Raw genomic sequence first — 16,258 nt, 5'->3', positions numbered from 1 at the left:
ATATATTGTACATCACAGGGAATATAGCCAAAATTTTATAATAACTATAAATGGAGTATAACCTTTAAAAATTGTGAATCACTGTATTGTACATCTGTAACATATAATATCATACATCAACTATACTTCAATTTAAAAAAAGAGTATCAGCTTCAGATGATTGTTGTGAGGCCAGGTAAGATAAAATAAATGCTACATGCTTACATAGTAAGTTCTTGGTTAATTTTAACTGCTATGTTGCTTACCACGGAGCTATCATACCAAGGAACATCTTCAAGGCCATCAGGAATGATGTGCAGGGCAAACTCTAGGGAGTGACATTCACTTAGACTATAGTGTGAATGGTGCCTCCTGGAGTCGTGCAGTATACAGCCTGCACAACTGTACGAGACAACTAAGAACACAAACATCTCCCTCCTCCACCTCAAACCATGAAAAAAGATACCAACCTCTCCCTCCTGCCCACCCAAACTCCCTTTTCCAAAAAAGAAAAAAAACCTCAGTTCATTCATATACATATACAGGCCCCAGATCACAGAAGAATCACCCCCAACCCACCCAGCTTGAAGCACAGAACCCAGACACCTCCTGCAGAGGGGACCCCCTACCTGACCTGTCCATCTGCCCTCAGATCCAACAGGAGCCAGGACCTCCACAATATCTAGATGGCTCGGGGCAATTTCTGAACGCTTTTCATATCTGTTTTCCTTTTACTGTTCGTTCCTCAATGCAGGGACTAGGGCTTGGGCCCAGCATAGGGTTTTAGAGTCAGAAAGACCCAGGTCTAAGTCTGACTCCCTCTTTAATTGGCTGAGAAGGCTTAGGCAAGTGATAGTGCCTGTTTTATGAGCCTCTGTTTTCTCATCTGAAAAATGGGAATAATAATAGAGTTTCCCTCCAAAAATGATTGTGAGGACCAAATGTACAGTCTCAAGTAATGCCTGGCGCATAGGAGTATTTAATCCTGACAAAATGTCCCTGACCTGGTCAGGACAGACGTGGGTTTTGGGTTTTTTTGGTTTTTTCTGTTTGTTTTTTTTGGTGGGGGAAGGAATTGTTATTCACATTTAGAAAGAGTAAACTAAGACTTTAGTAAACTAAAGGTGAAATAACTCACTCAAAGTACCGGAGCCAGCCAGCTGGGGCAGAGGAGTTACTGAAACACAGATCGTCTGACATCGGGCCATGGCGCCCTCCTAGTACCATCTCCTGACTCAGCTGGTCTGCCGCTATACTCCTCAGACCACTTTCCCTTTGGACCTTTGCTGCTGAGGTGGACCCAAGTGACTTCACTCCAAACAGATGAGGGAGGCAAAAGGAGCAAACTAGAGAATCTACTCCCCCTGTGGGCACAAGCCCCAAGTGGTCCTGGCCCGGTTGCCCCTTGCTGCATGCCTATAAGAGAGTCTGTTCCTTGTGTGTTACAGTAAAGTGATGGGCTTAGCGTCCATCCAGCTCTAATATTTCAGTCCTAACATCTAGGACAGAGGCCCACCATCTCAGCAGCTTCCCAGGCATGTCTGAGCACCAGAAGTCACTGCCCAGCTGAGAAGGAGTTGGCAAGCTTGGAGGCTGGCAGAGAGATGGGCTAGGGGAGGAGGAGGAGGGAGATGGTAGTCGAGCCCTTGGGCTTTGGACACAAATGGAGGACCAGGAGGACTGCCTGGTCGCTAGTATGTGCATTCCAGGGGAGATGACAGTTCCTCAGTCCACACAAAATAGGTAAAGCCATCTTTGGCCCACCAAGAAAGCCCCAAGCCCAGACCTTAAGGAGCCAAGAGCCCCTTGTCATTCATGAGGAGGTGACACCCTCCCATCCCCTCCCCCTTGCTGTACACTCAACAGCTGTAACATGTGTGGGATCCCTGAGGATACGACATGCAGCCATTCATCCATCAAACCCTGAACACCCACTGTGGGCCTGGCCTGGTACTGGGTTGTGGGGAACCACGGGGAGCAAATAGCAGGCAAGGTCCCAGCTCTCGTGGAGCCGACATTCTAGTTGGAGAGATGGACATTTGTCAAATGACCCCATAAATAGATGCTAAGTTGCAAAAGTGACAAGGGCTGGGAAAGCCAGGTACCTAATGCTGGGAGAGCCTGTGATAGGGGTATTTGAGTGAGTCAGGAGGTCAGGGAAGGCTTCCAGAGGAAGGGATCTTTGAGCTGCCCTCGCTAAAGGGAGGGAAGAGCATTCAGGTAGAGGGAACAGTGTGTGCAGAGGCCCTGAGGGGGGACGGAGGAGGACACCCTCCTCACACGGGGAGCTATGTGTGTAGGGAAGCAGTGAGGACAAGGCAGGCGCGGCACACGCGAGTCTGGGAGACTCAAAGGAGTCACAGCAAAGGCCCAAAAGGATCCTTGTCTTGATCCTAAAAAAGCACTTAACCAGGGAAAGCACTAAGGGGTGCGTAGGAGGAGGGAAACAATCGGATGGGCATTTCTTTTTTTTTTTTTTTTTTCTCTTCTTTTACTGAAATCTTTCTGAGCATAAGCTGTCTCCCTGGGGCCTTGATAACCTCCCTAATTCTTCCCAGGCCCATTTCTGTAGGATCTGGGCGGATGGGCATTTCTTAAAGAAACCAGTGGATGCAGCAGATCTGCGAGGAAACACATCCTGGGATTCAGGTGGGAGGTCATGGTGGCGTTGCCTAGAGTCAGGGTGGTGAAGACAGAGAGGGTATAGCAGGAAAAAACAAGTCTATCTTAGTGACGGACTGGAGATGGGGGGCGCTGGAAGGGGAGATGCCAGGGTGACGGCCACAGTTCTGGCCTGCAGACCTGAGAGGGTGGATGTGGAAACAGCGGAAGAGGGGCTGGTGTCGACGGGGTTAGAACAGGGAAGATCAAAATATCCCTTCTAGAAATGCTGAGTTTAATGCGTCCTGAAGATATCTACAAGGAGATGTCAAGCCGGTTGTTCGACAAATGAGTTTGGATTTTCGAGGAGAGCGCTGAGCTGGAGGTATAATGTGTGCGTAGCAGGTGTACAGGCAGTGATTGCCCTGAGGCTGTGGGTAGAGTGAGAAGAGGCAAGAGCCTGGGGCCAAGTCAACATCTGCAAGTTTAAAGCAGGGAAGAGGGTCTTACAGGGACGGAGAGGAGCAAGCAGCAGTGGAGGCCGGAGGAAAAGCAGGAGAGGGCTGGGTCACGGAGGCCATGGGAAGAAAGCCCGCTGGGGAGGAGCGGGGACCCCTGCTACGGAGTGGAAGATGCTACAGCCACGAGGTCATGGGTGAGCTTGGTTGGAGCTGTACAGGGAGCAATGGGGCCCGAAGACAGAGAGGGATGAGGAGAGTTGAGAAGCAGAGGGGAAGAAATGGTGGACACTCTGGAGAAGCTAGGCTTGGAATGAAAGACAGGGCAGGATCGAGGGGAGGCTACAAAATCTGGAGGGATGCTTTTTGATTTGTTGTCTCGTTTTTGTTTTTAATGCAGTGACTTGACGATACCTAAAGCTGATGGAGGGCAGGAGACCTAGAGGAGGGAAGAGGAGCTGTCTTCCATAGGGGACCCTTGAGCTGCTCACCTGGGAGATGAGAGAAGGAGGACAGGATGGGGCAGCTGTGGGCGGGGCTGTATACATATTCTGTTTCTGTCTCCGCCATCTAAGGGAGTTTTCATCTTGGTGGCTTCTGTCTTCCCCATAAAGCAGGAGGCAATATCATCTGTTGGGGGTAAGGTGCACTGGGAGGAGAGGTCAGAAGGTTCAGACAGTGGAAGGGGTTTAAAATGTTCACCGTGGAACACAGGAGAGAAAGACGGCTAGAGAAATGGCTCAGGGTAATCCCACACTGTTGAGGGCCCACTGCTCTTGCAGTGTCATCTTCTTTACAAAAGTGGTACAGACCTGCATCTCCTCATCTAAAAGCCTTGGGACCAGACTGGTTTTGGAAACCAGGCTTTGTTTCCAATTTTATTTTAGAAAGGTAACATGGTACATATGCCACATAATTACATAACACCCCCATGGGGTCTGGGGCAGCACCCTGTAATCAGACACATTAGTATTTCTGCAGCAGAATATGAATATTCACACCAAGTGAATCGATAAAGACTATAAGTAGTCTCACATCTGTTCAGGTCGTTTTGCCACCAAATGAGTTCTGGGAGAAAGAAAAACATTTTTTTTTGTTGTTTTTCAGGGATATTTGGATTTTGGCATATTGTGCATAAAGAAATAGGGGCCTATACATGCTCCTAATAGAAATCTGGAGATTATTTTAAAAGGGAGAACAAAATAATTATAGTTCTACTGGGAAAGGACTTCTGTACCTCCCTTCTCCTGGGTGGGTTTTTGTGTTTTTTAAAATGATCCTCTCAGAAGGTTCCAGAAATGGGTGGATTACTTATGTCTGGAAGGCGTGCTGGTATTCACTGAAGTTCATGGATGTCAGTCATGAGAGTCCTACCAATCTGCTGGAACCTCAGGCTAGAAACCTGGACCTAGTGGGAGGGCTCTGGGTAGTTTGGAGAGTTCCAACTAGGAGGAAGCATAAGATTTTGTAAAAGAGGGCCGGTTGAAACGGACATAGCTCTGGCAACGTCGTTTGCATGTTGAAACATCTTCAATGGTTCCCCACTGCCTGCTGGAAAATCTTTTTCCATTCTGTGTTCTGAACATCCTAACCACTCTTCAAAAGCACCATGGTCTTATACTTCTGGCCTTTGCCCAGGCTGTTCCCTCTGCCTGGAATTCCCTTCCACCTACTCACTTTCTGGTGAACTCCTATTTATGTCTCAAAACCCAGCACAAATATCACCTGCTCTTTGAAGCTTTTCCTGACTGCCTCTGGCAGAGCTACTCGTGGTCCCTGGACTTTCACAGTTCTCGTCAATACCCGCATTTGAGGTTTATGTGTCTGTCTTCCTTTCCACACTTGGTGCTTGTTAGGCATGGAATGCATCTCCTGTTCATCTTTGTGTGAGCAGTGCCTGGCACATAGGAGAGAAGGAAAGAGTGGGGGGCAAGACAGAGACAGACAAAGGCTGACCTGTGTCCTCGAGGTGAGCTGAGCAGGAAGGAGCAGACCAGGGGCTATGAAGTTGTATAAGCCTTTTTGTGCTAAGATGCAGTCTTCTCGGACAGGAAGATCCTTAGGACTTTAAACTTCTACTTTCTAAAACCTATTTTAATGCTGGCTTCCTTTCCATCTCCTTTCCTTCTCTTCTCTTTCTCTCTCTCTCTCTCTCATCTTGAAGTAATTATTTCCTTTTTGATCTATGTCAGTCATTACCAAAGTTTTTACAAAAAGGTCTGGGCCGTTTATGAGACTCAAAGACATGTCATCATTAGGATTTTCACTACTTCCTAAGCCTAAAACTAAGATGTAGATAAATTCCTAAGCCCAGGCACCATCAGGGCCAATTTCATAAATAGATGCGGCCACTTCAGGGAGGACACCATAAACCCAAACTGTGCCATCAGAGCTGACTCTATAGCATGAGGGATTTCTCAGAGGACAGGGTAGGATTGTCTTACATGCAATGATTTTGGACGGAAACAAAACTTTTTTTTTTTTTTTTTTTTTTTTTTTTCGGTATGTGGGCCTCTCACTGTTGTGGCCTCTCCCGTTGCGGAGCACAAGCTCCGGACGCACAGGCTCAGCGGCCATGGCTCACGGGCCCAGTTGCTCCGCGGCATGTGGGATCTTCCCGGACCAGGGCACGAACCCGTGTCTCCTGCATCGGCAGGCGGATTCTCAACCACTGCGCCACCAGGGAAGCCCAAAACCTGTTTTTTGTTTGTATGTTAAGATAGTATTTAATTGCTGTTATTTTTAAGAATTGTAGAACATTGATTACAAAATGTACAAAAGTGGAGAGGACAGTGTTATGAACCCCCATGTACCATTCCCCAGCTTCAACAATTATCAACACATGGCTCATCTTGCTTCCTCTCTATCCCCACCCTTCCCTCTCGCCCACGTCTAGATTATTTTGAAGTAAGTTGGTGGATCCAAATCTGACATTAATAAGCCCCCAGGAAAGCAGCTGAGAGGGCCAAAGCTTGGCCTTTGTGTGAGTGGTCCCTGGGCATCCCCCCTTCCAGCCTGCAGTGTAGAGGGGCACTCTTGCCAGTGGAGAGGACCAGAAGCCCAGTGCACATCTGGGGGTAAAGAGAGTCAGGCACCTTCAGAACTGTATGCCTGTGTTCCTTGAATTTGAAGGAGTTCTTTGAGGATTTCATGGATGATAGTGCCTGATCTCAACAAGGTCCTGATTATAGTGTCAACAGAGGATGAACCCAAGACCAGACTTCAGGAAACCCAGTGTCCTTTCTGGACATCAGGATGTGACCACAAGAAGAGAGGTGGGAAACGGGCTTTCCCCACTGAAAACAAGGCTCCAACCTGCCTCAGGGTGCCCACCCTGAAACAGAACAATGGCTTCCTGCCATTCCCTTGGCACACGGCTGAGTCACTTCCTCACGCGGGGAGCAAGGTGTTCCACGGCATTTGACTCAGCAGCATGAAGATGCTTTTTGAATCGGCAAGCAGCTGCTGAGCTCTAGCCCGGGCTGGTGCCTGACGGGAGCGCACGCTGCCCTTGCTTCTCAGCACAGAGAGGCCCGCAGACACCAGATGGCACTGGGGCACCTGGTTCCTACTGCCCAAGAGCAGTGTCACCTTCACGACAGAGAAGAAAAATAGCTAATGCTCACCATGCACTCCCTGCACCCCGAGACAGTCCTATATGCTCTCCTGATGATGCGGTGAGGGAGCTGCCGTGGTTCACCCCATCTTGCAGCTGAGGAAACTGAGGCCCCGAGAGGCCAAGGAACTTGTCCTCCCACGACTGAGTGATGAGCTGGGATCCGAGCCAGACTGTCCAGCTCCAGAGCCTACCTCTGGGAACAAGGCTGGGCTGCCCTCACCACCTTGCTCAGAAGCCTTACGCTAGTTGCGGGGGTCACAGAGTTCTTCCACTAACCGCTACACCTGGGCCTTTGCAGGGACCCCACTTCTCCTCTCTGAGGGTGAACGCACACCCCTGACCCTGCAACCTGTCCTCACCGGGCAGGACCACTTGCTCGTCTAGACCCCAGAGGCCGCAAAGAAGATGCCCGCAGCTCCCACGTGGCTCAGGTTGTGCCAGGCCCCGCCCCCGAAAAGCTGGTGTGGCTTCCATCTTACTGATTATAGGTAACGCGGTTACGTGGTTTAAAACTCAAAAGGCATAAAATGGTCTCCTTTTTCTCACCCCTGTATTCCAGATACTCAGTTCCTCTTCCCTAGATGTAACCACAGTACCAGTCTCTTGCCTACCCTTCCAGTGATATTTTATGGTATACCAGCAATATAGATATATGCATGCGCACACACACACACACACACACACACACACACTTCACACACATGCATATTTACGTGTGTGTGTATTCCTCCCTGTTTCTTCCCTACTGTCCACCAGAGATGTCGCCCCCAGCCTTAACACTTCCTCATCCTGCTGAGTTGGGAACCCGCAGGGTTCTGGGGCTCCTGGTAAGCTGCCCATCCTGCCCCTGCCCACTCATAGCCTCGTCCCCACAGTTGGCTTAAGGGACCACCAGGCCAGGTCCTCGGTTGCAGGGCCCAGTTTAGCTCCGCTGCCTCAAGATGTCCACGACTCCAGGGTCATCCTTCATCTGGCCTTCATCCCGGGAGGGCCAGGTCTGTCCCCTGCTCTGACTCAAGCCTCTGCGCCACCGCCCACAACTGCCTGCACCCTACCACTGGGCCCTGTTATCAGCACAATCCCCCATTACTACAACGCATCTCTGGATGCTCTCTTCACCTTCTTGCTGTGACTCAGCAGCTCTCCATCCTGGCGACACATTAGAATCACCTGGGGAGCTCTACTGCCATCTGGACACCACATCCAGCGATCCTGATGAAGAAGTCCGATTGCTGGATTCTGATTAGCCGAGGGCGGGCCTGAGCACTGGTAGTTTTTCCTGGTCGTTACAGCTCCCAAGGGAGACTGATGTGCAGGGAAGGGCTGAGCAAGGGGCCCTGAGGCCGAGGCGGACCCTGCAGCCTCTCATGGGGAAGGCTGTTTTCTTGCACACTTAGGAGCGCCGGGCCTGGGTAGACAGGGTGCTGTCAGCTCTCCCGGCTGCTCCCCACATTCCACAGCGCACTGTTACTCCTCCCAACACTACTGAGTGATTTCAATATCTCTGTCAAGGTCCCCTCCAACAATCTGCCTCTGGGTCCCTTTTCCTCCTCCCTTCTGAGACCGGAGCAAAGGGGGCAGGGCACAACCTTTAGAAGAATGACAGAGCTGTTGAGGATACAACAAAAACTGGTTAGAACGGATTAGGCCCAAGATGGAGGAAGATTCGACTTCCAGTGGACTTTGAGCCTCATGCTATGTTCACGTAATAGATGAGCTACATGACACACCCACAGGTGCCAGGACAGTTCCCAGGCCAAGCATAAAAGGCCAAAAGGTGGGTGATGGCCCAGTTCCTGGAAATCCCCACCCCTTTCCCAAAATAGTTGGAATAATCCTCCCACATGTTAGCCTATGAAATTACCCAGCCCATAAAAACTACCCACCCCACCCCTCGGGGCCTCCTGAGACCCATTGTGTATCTCAGTAAACCTGCTTTCACTTTACAACGATGATGACGATCGCTCTTGAATTCTTTCCCGGGTGAAGTCAAGGACCCTCCCTTGGCAGCCCATCCCCGGGACTCACCCGAGACCTGGGCCACAACCATCCTCTCAGGCCCCATTTTCCTACAACACTTCCAGTACTGTCTTCCCCCACTCCTGTGGTCATGCCACAGCCTTTGTCATGACTACTAGCTGTGCTCCAATTAAACCTCAGTTTTTAAGGGTCCCATACTCCAAAGCACCCCATCTTTCCAGCTCACCTCTAGTATCTAAACTCTAAAAATTCTTCAGCCCTGCTGGGACCTCCAATTCTTTGGCCTACCTCCATTTTACTGCCCCTCACCCTGTCTGTATCCTAACTTTCCTTCGTCACTGGCTTAGTCAATGTCCATCCTTCTCGTCACTCCTTGCTTATACTCTCATCTCCCCTGCCATCTCTCCATTGTCACCGCTTGATAAGCTCCTGACCCTGGCAATGACCAATCCCCCATCTACTCTGGGCCTGCCCCCAAGCAGCAAGCGTAGCTGGACACAACACACACCTTGAGCCCAGGACACAGGGGACCTTGAACTAATTATTTAACTTCTCTGTGCTTCAGTTTCCCCATGTGGAAAACGGTGAAAATAATAATAATACTTCTAGAATTGTCATGAGTTTAAATGAGTTAATATACGTAAGGTGCCTCACATAGTAAGCACTGACTGCTGGAAAACATGTGATTGTTCTAAGTGTCTCACTGATCGTGAGAACAGCCTGCCTTCAGAGATGGTAAAATACGAAGAACTGTCCACCATGGAACTGGAACCACGCTGGCTCCCCCCACCCCTAACCTCCAGCTCTTGCCCCCTCCACCCCCGTGTGCAGGCATCCCCATCTCGTACACAGTTATGTCACACTCACCCCTCCTTAGGCCTCCAACCCCTCCCCCACCATCCCTACTCTCAGCTGATGACCTTGCTGCCTACTTCACAGAGAAAAATGACCCAATGAGAAGAGAGCTCCCACAGTGAGAATATCCTTGCCACCGCTTCTCAGCTGCCAACATCTGCGTCACAGGCTGGCCCATCCCTCCTGCTCCTACGGGACAGTGTGTGCTCCAAGCTAAGACCAACTCTCCCACCTGGGCACTGGGTCCCACCTCTCCTGCTTATTCAAGGACTTTGCTTCCCTCCTCTCCTATAGCATCAATTTCCCTCTCTTTTTTGGATTTTTTAAAAAAGTGTACAGTTCAATGGTTTTTAGTATATCACAGAGCATTCCCACAATCAATTTTGGAACATCTTTATCACCCCAAAACGAAAGCCCATACCGTTAACAGTTACTCCCCTTTTCTCCCCCAACCTCCCCACAAGTGACCACTAATCTGTTTTCTGTCTCTACAGAATCACCTATTCTGGACATTTTATATAAACAGAATCACACAATATATGGTCTTTTGTGACCGGCTTCTTTCCCTCAGCATAATGTCTTCAAGGACAAATTCATCCATATTGTAGCACGTACTTCATTCCTTTGTATGGCCAGCTAATATTCCATCGTATGAACATAGTACCTTTTATTTTTCCATTCATCAGTCGATGGACATTTGAGTTGTATCTACTTTTGGCTATTATGAACAATGCTGCTATGAACACTTGCGCACAAATTTTTGAACCTATGCTTTCAGTTCTCTTGGATATGAGCCTAGGATTGGAGTCGCTGGGTCATACACTAACTTTGTGTAACCTTTTGAGCGACTGCGAGACTGTTCCAAAGTGGCTGCACCATTTTACATTCCCATCAGCAATGTATGATGGATTATTTTTAATCATCATATAAAATTCTTAAATAACACCTTTGATCCCATGGTCCTCTCTGGTTACTACCCCATTTCTGGTTCCTCTGCTCCCCTTACAGCAAAACTCCTGAAAATCAGTGGTCTTTATGACTTGCCTCCAGTTCCTCCCCTCCCATTTTCCCTTGAACCCACTGTTACTAGACTTTGTCCCCAGCATGCCACCAAAACAGCTCTTGTTGAGGTGCCAGTGACCCCCCTGATGCCAAGCACATTGGCCATTTCTCAGTCCTCATCACCTGACTTCTCGGCAGCTTTGGACTGGCTGACCACTCCCTCCTTCTTAGAGCACTTTCTCCTCTTGGCCTCTGGGATGGGCCTCTCTATCTCTCTCTATCTCTCTCATTTCTCCTCCGCCCTCATTGACGATCTCTCCCCCAACCTCTAACCGCTGGGACCCCACAACCACCTACTCAGCATCTCCACTTGGATATCTCTTAGATGTTTTAGACCCGCCAAGTTCAAAACAGTGCTCTTGGGATTCCTCACCAAATCTGCTCCCCCCAACCACATCCTCCTGGTTGCTCAGGCAAAAGGCCTTGCAGTCATCCTTGCCATCCTCTCTCTCACATCTCACATCCAATCCAGCAGCAAATCCTGTTGACTCTTCTTTCTGAATATAGCCTCAATCTGACCACTTCTCATCACTTCCATTGACATCACCTGGGCTCCAGCCAGTCACCTCCCACCTGGAATGAATTCTAGCACCTGGAGGGAGGCTTCTCCCTAGTCTACCCTTGCTCCCTCAGATTCTCAATGGCAACCAGAGAGATCCTCGGAAGACGGAAGTCAGATCATGTCAATCCTCTGCTCAGAACTGTCCAATGGCCTCCATTTCACCCCAAGGAAACACTAGAGTCCTTACCTGGCCTACAGGACCCTCCTGGTCTGGCTCCCCGTTGGCCCCGTGGCCACAGGTCCTATCTTTCTCCCCTCCCACTCCAGCCACAACAGCCTCTTTGAGAATGACAGACACGTACAAACTTAAGGGCTCTTCATTTATTGTTCTCTCTGTTTAGAATGGGATGTGCTACTTCCAAATATCCACATGGCCTGCCCTCTCACCTCCATCGAGTCTCCACTCAAATATCACTTTCTCGGGGAGGCCTTCCTTGAGCACACTAGCTAAGCAACACTCTCCCCAGTGCCCCGAATCCTTCTTTCTCTGCTTTATTTTTCTCCTTAGCAACACCGTCCAACAACTCCTTTGTCTTACACGATCTGTCTCCTTTGAGTAAAATATAAGCTCCAACAGGGCCAGGAAGTTTATCTGCTTTGTTCACTGCTAGATCCCAGAACCCACAACGGTGCCAGAACATAACAGGAATTCAATGAACCTTTATTGAATGAAGAAATAAATAAATGATGGTCATTCAGGTTGCTTTCACACTTTTGCTACTAAAACAAATGCTGCAATGACAAATATTACACACAGATCATTTTGTTTGTGGGTGAGTACATCTGTAGGACAAATACCTAGAAGTGGAATTGCTGGGCCAAGGGACGTGAACAGTTGTAATTTTGACAAATATTCCCTGGAGGTTTTGGCGGTTACAAAATCTACCATAATCCATTTTATATTGAGCAAATCGCATGGTTAGTTGTATGGTACCCCATAGTGACTCGGGTTTTTAACTGGATGGAAAGAATAATCCAGAAAGAAGTAGCCCAAGGAATTCAAGAAGTTCGTTAGCCATTAACATGAGCTACTGTCCCACCAAAAGTGCTAGTGGGTCATCATGGTATCCTGGCCACACTGCATTCATCACACTTAATAACTGTTTGAAGGCATGGACTGAGAGCCCAGGTCCTCTAGCTTGGATTATTTCTGATGTTGGAAGACTTTAGAGCAGGGGGCATCTTCCTGGTTATTCAGCATACCCATGGAGGGCCTATGCTTCTTTCAGGTGGATTCTGAGATGCCCTGGCCAAAAATCTGCTTGGACTGTCCCATGGCTGCCAAATGGCCAGACCCCTGGTGACGTCATTTACATTGTGGTCGATATGAATGGAGCAGTGCACAGGCTGGGCAGCTGTGTGGAGTGACCCTGGCACTCTACAGCACTATACTAGAGCCAGGACTTGAAATGGCTCCCGGGTTCCTCATATCTCACCAATCCCATGCTGAAACAGTCCCAGCTCTGCAACAGTAGCTTGCCATGTATGGACAGTCAGACATTTGTGTCTGAAGGTGGGTCCACATTTTTTGCAGATGACTTGGAAGGATTTGTAAACAGGAACTTCACCCCAGCCATCACCACTGGGCCTCACCTGCCTAAAACAAATGGTGACACAGGCTGTGAAAGAGATCCCTGACGGAAGGGTTTGGCCTCTGAAGCCCTCAAGCCTCCCCTTCCCTGCTCAACACATCCCTCCAGGGTCAAGGGCAGGGGCTGCTCCATGGCACTGCTCAGTGGACAAGGTCTCAAGATGGGCCCCATAGGGTCTATCCATACCTGGAGGTCACAAGAGCTAGATGGACCAGGGACCAAACCTGCTGGTTCTTGGTGACCTGGCTCCTCTAGGGTCTTCTGGATTTTTTCTAAGTTTCACCTCATGAAGACTCGGGGCCTCTGCAAATGCTAAAGTGGAACCACGTTGTTTCCTGAACATCCAGGAAAAGCTTTGGGAAAGGAGCACCCCTATTATTCAAAGTGTACATCAACCTTTTTGCAGCCACCTGATTGGCAAAAATTGCAGTGTAATATATGTGGAGCAACTGGGACTCTCATACACAACTGGTGGGAGTGTTAATATAGATAGACGCAACCACTTTGGAGAGCAACTCGGCCAACACCTAGTAAAACTGAAGACACATACCCTTTAAGATGGCAATTCCACTCCAAAACATATATGCCCGAGAGAAACGTGTGCACATGAAGACCTGTGTCGTAATGTTTATTAGCATTATTAGCAATGGTGAGAACTGGACACAACTTAAATGACCATCAACTAGAGAATGAATAAATAAATTTTAGTTTAGTGCCACAGTGGAATACAATACAGCCATGAAAATGGATGCACTAGAGCTCCATGTATCAATATAGCTAAAATCTCAAAAAAGAGTGTTTAGCAAAAATAAAAACAAGTTGCAGAAGGTTGCATATAATACAAAAAAGATTAAAAGTATGCACATAATGCTATATCTTGTTTAAGTATACACATATATGTATTACAAAATTTTAAAAATGTATTAGCAGGTTAAACCCCAAATTCAAGATAGTGGTTATTTTAGGGAAGGGAAGAGAATGGGATGAGGGCAGGCTACACAGGCACTTTTATGACACCTGTAATATTTTATTTCTTAAGAATGTTTATTATATTATTATATGTGTGTTTATATGTCTGAGATGTTTCACTTAAAAAAATGTTTTAAAGAGTGTCTGAATCAGAAGGGGAGCAGTATTATGTGTGCTGGGACTGGCAATTGATCTTATGAATCGGTTCCACTGGCTTCTGAGTTAAGTACCAGGCTCTCTTAGCACCACCCAGGGGACTATTTGGAGACCTGTGTGAATCTCCATGTTTATTAACATCTCCAGAGTATATAATTTTCTCATAAAGCTCAATAAAGTATAACAGAAAGACTCAAGTGAACATATTAGACTGATCATGGTTCTAGAAATACAGTTGAATTCATTCATAAAAACCATCGGCTTTCGTCCCACAGCTGTTTTCCCCCAAAGAAACCAGGTTTGCATTTTTCTCTTCTTTGTCAGACATCACATGTTCACAACAACCCTACCCCAGCCAAGTGGCTCGATAGTCACTCATGCCTCGGGAGATTCACTAAGTGCTCCATAGAGCGGACCTCCGTGCTTGTTCACATAGAAACCTCAGATGTTACATCCAAGAACGCTGAGGGCCCATTATGCTCTGTCCGTTGGATATGGAGGGGTCTGTGCCCTGCCCATTGCTACCCACCTCCCCCACCCCCAAACATCAGGAGATGTTTGCGGCTGCAGAGCAGGGGAATTGGGAGGGAACGGGAATTTCAAACCCCACTAGATCTGGATTCTTCTCCCTGTGCCATTTGTATGAACTTTCTGTGTAAGCATTAATGTGCGTGTGTATGGGTGTGTGTGTGTGTGTGCGCACACATGAGTGAGATGGCACTACTGAGGGACAGTTTTGAGGGCCTTAAGCTGGCCTGGCAGGGTTTTGACCCTATGCCTGTGGACTGGAGCCTCACCAGGCCCCTGATGTTGCTTACTGATCAGCTGGCATTTGGAGGTGGACTTCCCAGCCTGCCTGCTGGGGCGACTAATGTACTTTGCTTAGGGTTACATTGAAGGGCATGCCGTTTCTGCATCTGAAATTCTCTTATTCCTCAGTGGACTGGCTCATGCCGGCTGTGCCCAGTGGTCTAGAGGGCAACAGAGAGGCAGGGCCACCTGGTGGGCAGAGACCATGCTTAGGAAACTGGCTGTTTCCAGTTTCCTAAGGAGTATAGGTGTCCACCTTCAGGACACCATGCATCCATGGTCCGGCTCATCCCTCACTGGGCTACTGGGAAGATCTAATGAGAGATGTCGATAGCTTTGGTAAGGGTAAAATCTCTATCCACGCGGTCTTTTGTCTTTAATAAGATAGTAACCTCATTCCCCTGATTGGGGTACAAGTTGGGATTCCCAGGGAGCTTTCTTCTCTTAGGCATCTCCTTGGTTCCTGCTGTCACAGATCCACTCAATGAAACCATGCCCTGCCCCCCACACCCGAGCTAAAACTGACTTCACACCATGGCCCCAAGCACACCCAGTGCTTTTCCACACTCTTGCTCATACAGTTCCTTTGACTGAAACGTCCTACTGCCACCCACTGAAATCCTATCTGCTCCCTGAGGCTCGTTTCAGATATCATCTCCTCCTTGAAGCTTCTTCTGATTTCACCCATACTGATGTGGTGTCCCTGCCCTGTCCCTCTCCTTGGAACCACGCGGGCAGGGCCCACGCCCGCTTCCCTGGTGCCTCCCTCCAGCACCCACCACAGTGCACGCCACACGGCACGTCCTCAGGCAGTGTTAAACTGTGTGAAGCAGACGAGGCCCAGAAGAGCTGTCCATGTTCCTGCGGAGCCCGAGACCCTTACCTTGGGAGTGAACATGTGTAGGATGCCGTCGACGGCCCCCCGCAGCAGCAGCCCCCGGACCAGGAAGCAGGCCAGCACCACGTAGGGAAAGAGGGAGCTGAAATACATCACCTGCAGAGAGGACAGGGACCCACTGTGGGCCAGAGCCCCTCCTGCAGCTGGCATCCGCCTCCCTGCTCGCAGCTGGGGTACACGCGCCTCCTCTGATGGCAGCAGAAAACAGAGCCCCGGGACCCCTGGGCACGGGGCCAAACCCACTGCACGTCTGGCATCAAGCCAAGGCAGAAGCAGCCACATAGAAAAGCTGGAGTCAGCATGGCTGTGCCTGAGGCTTGTTTTCTCCTTTCAAGGGCTGGGGGGCTGGGCTCGTAGCCTCTGCGCCCCCAAGGGCCGCCAAGGGGGTGAGGAACCCTTTGCTCTCCCCTCTTCAGTTTTCCGTAGCTCGTGCCTGCTTCTCTGTCCCTGACTCCAGTGGACCCCCTAAGGATCTCCCCTGTCCTTAGAGCTCCTTTGACAGAAAGCATCCAGGAGGTTATAGGCATGGCTCCCAAGCAAAAGCATCAGAAGAAGGTCCTGCCTCTTGTGATTATAAATTAAATGCTACTTTCTAGCACATGCATTTCTTGAACATTTCTATATCTCCATGGGCCTGGCACAGAGCGTCCCACAAAGGAGATGCTTACAAAACGTTTGCTGCACTGAAACAAACCAAGAAGGCTGCTCAGGGAGGGT

At 49.1% G+C, this 16,258-nt stretch overlaps 1 protein-coding gene across 6 annotated transcripts in view; it reads right to left on the bottom strand.

Moving 5' to 3' along the window:
- SLC6A17 (solute carrier family 6 member 17) overlaps window positions 1-16,258 on the bottom strand; it is a 50,744-nt gene that overhangs the window by 10,639 nt on the left and 23,847 nt on the right. For all 6 annotated transcript variants that reach the window (XM_067041628.1, XM_059057550.2, XM_067041630.1 and 3 more), the window contains one exon: window positions 15,527-15,637. In XM_067041628.1, the coding sequence (XP_066897729.1) occupies window positions 15,527-15,637 (111 nt within the window). The remainder of the gene's footprint in view (window positions 1-15,526; window positions 15,638-16,258) is intronic.

This window comes from Kogia breviceps, chromosome 1 (genome assembly GCF_026419965.1).
Source record: "Kogia breviceps isolate mKogBre1 chromosome 1, mKogBre1 haplotype 1, whole genome shotgun sequence".
NCBI lineage: Eukaryota > Metazoa > Chordata > Mammalia > Artiodactyla > Physeteridae > Kogia > Kogia breviceps.
The sequence above is the reverse complement of the archived record's forward strand: the minus strand, read 5'-3'. Positions and strand labels throughout refer to the sequence as shown.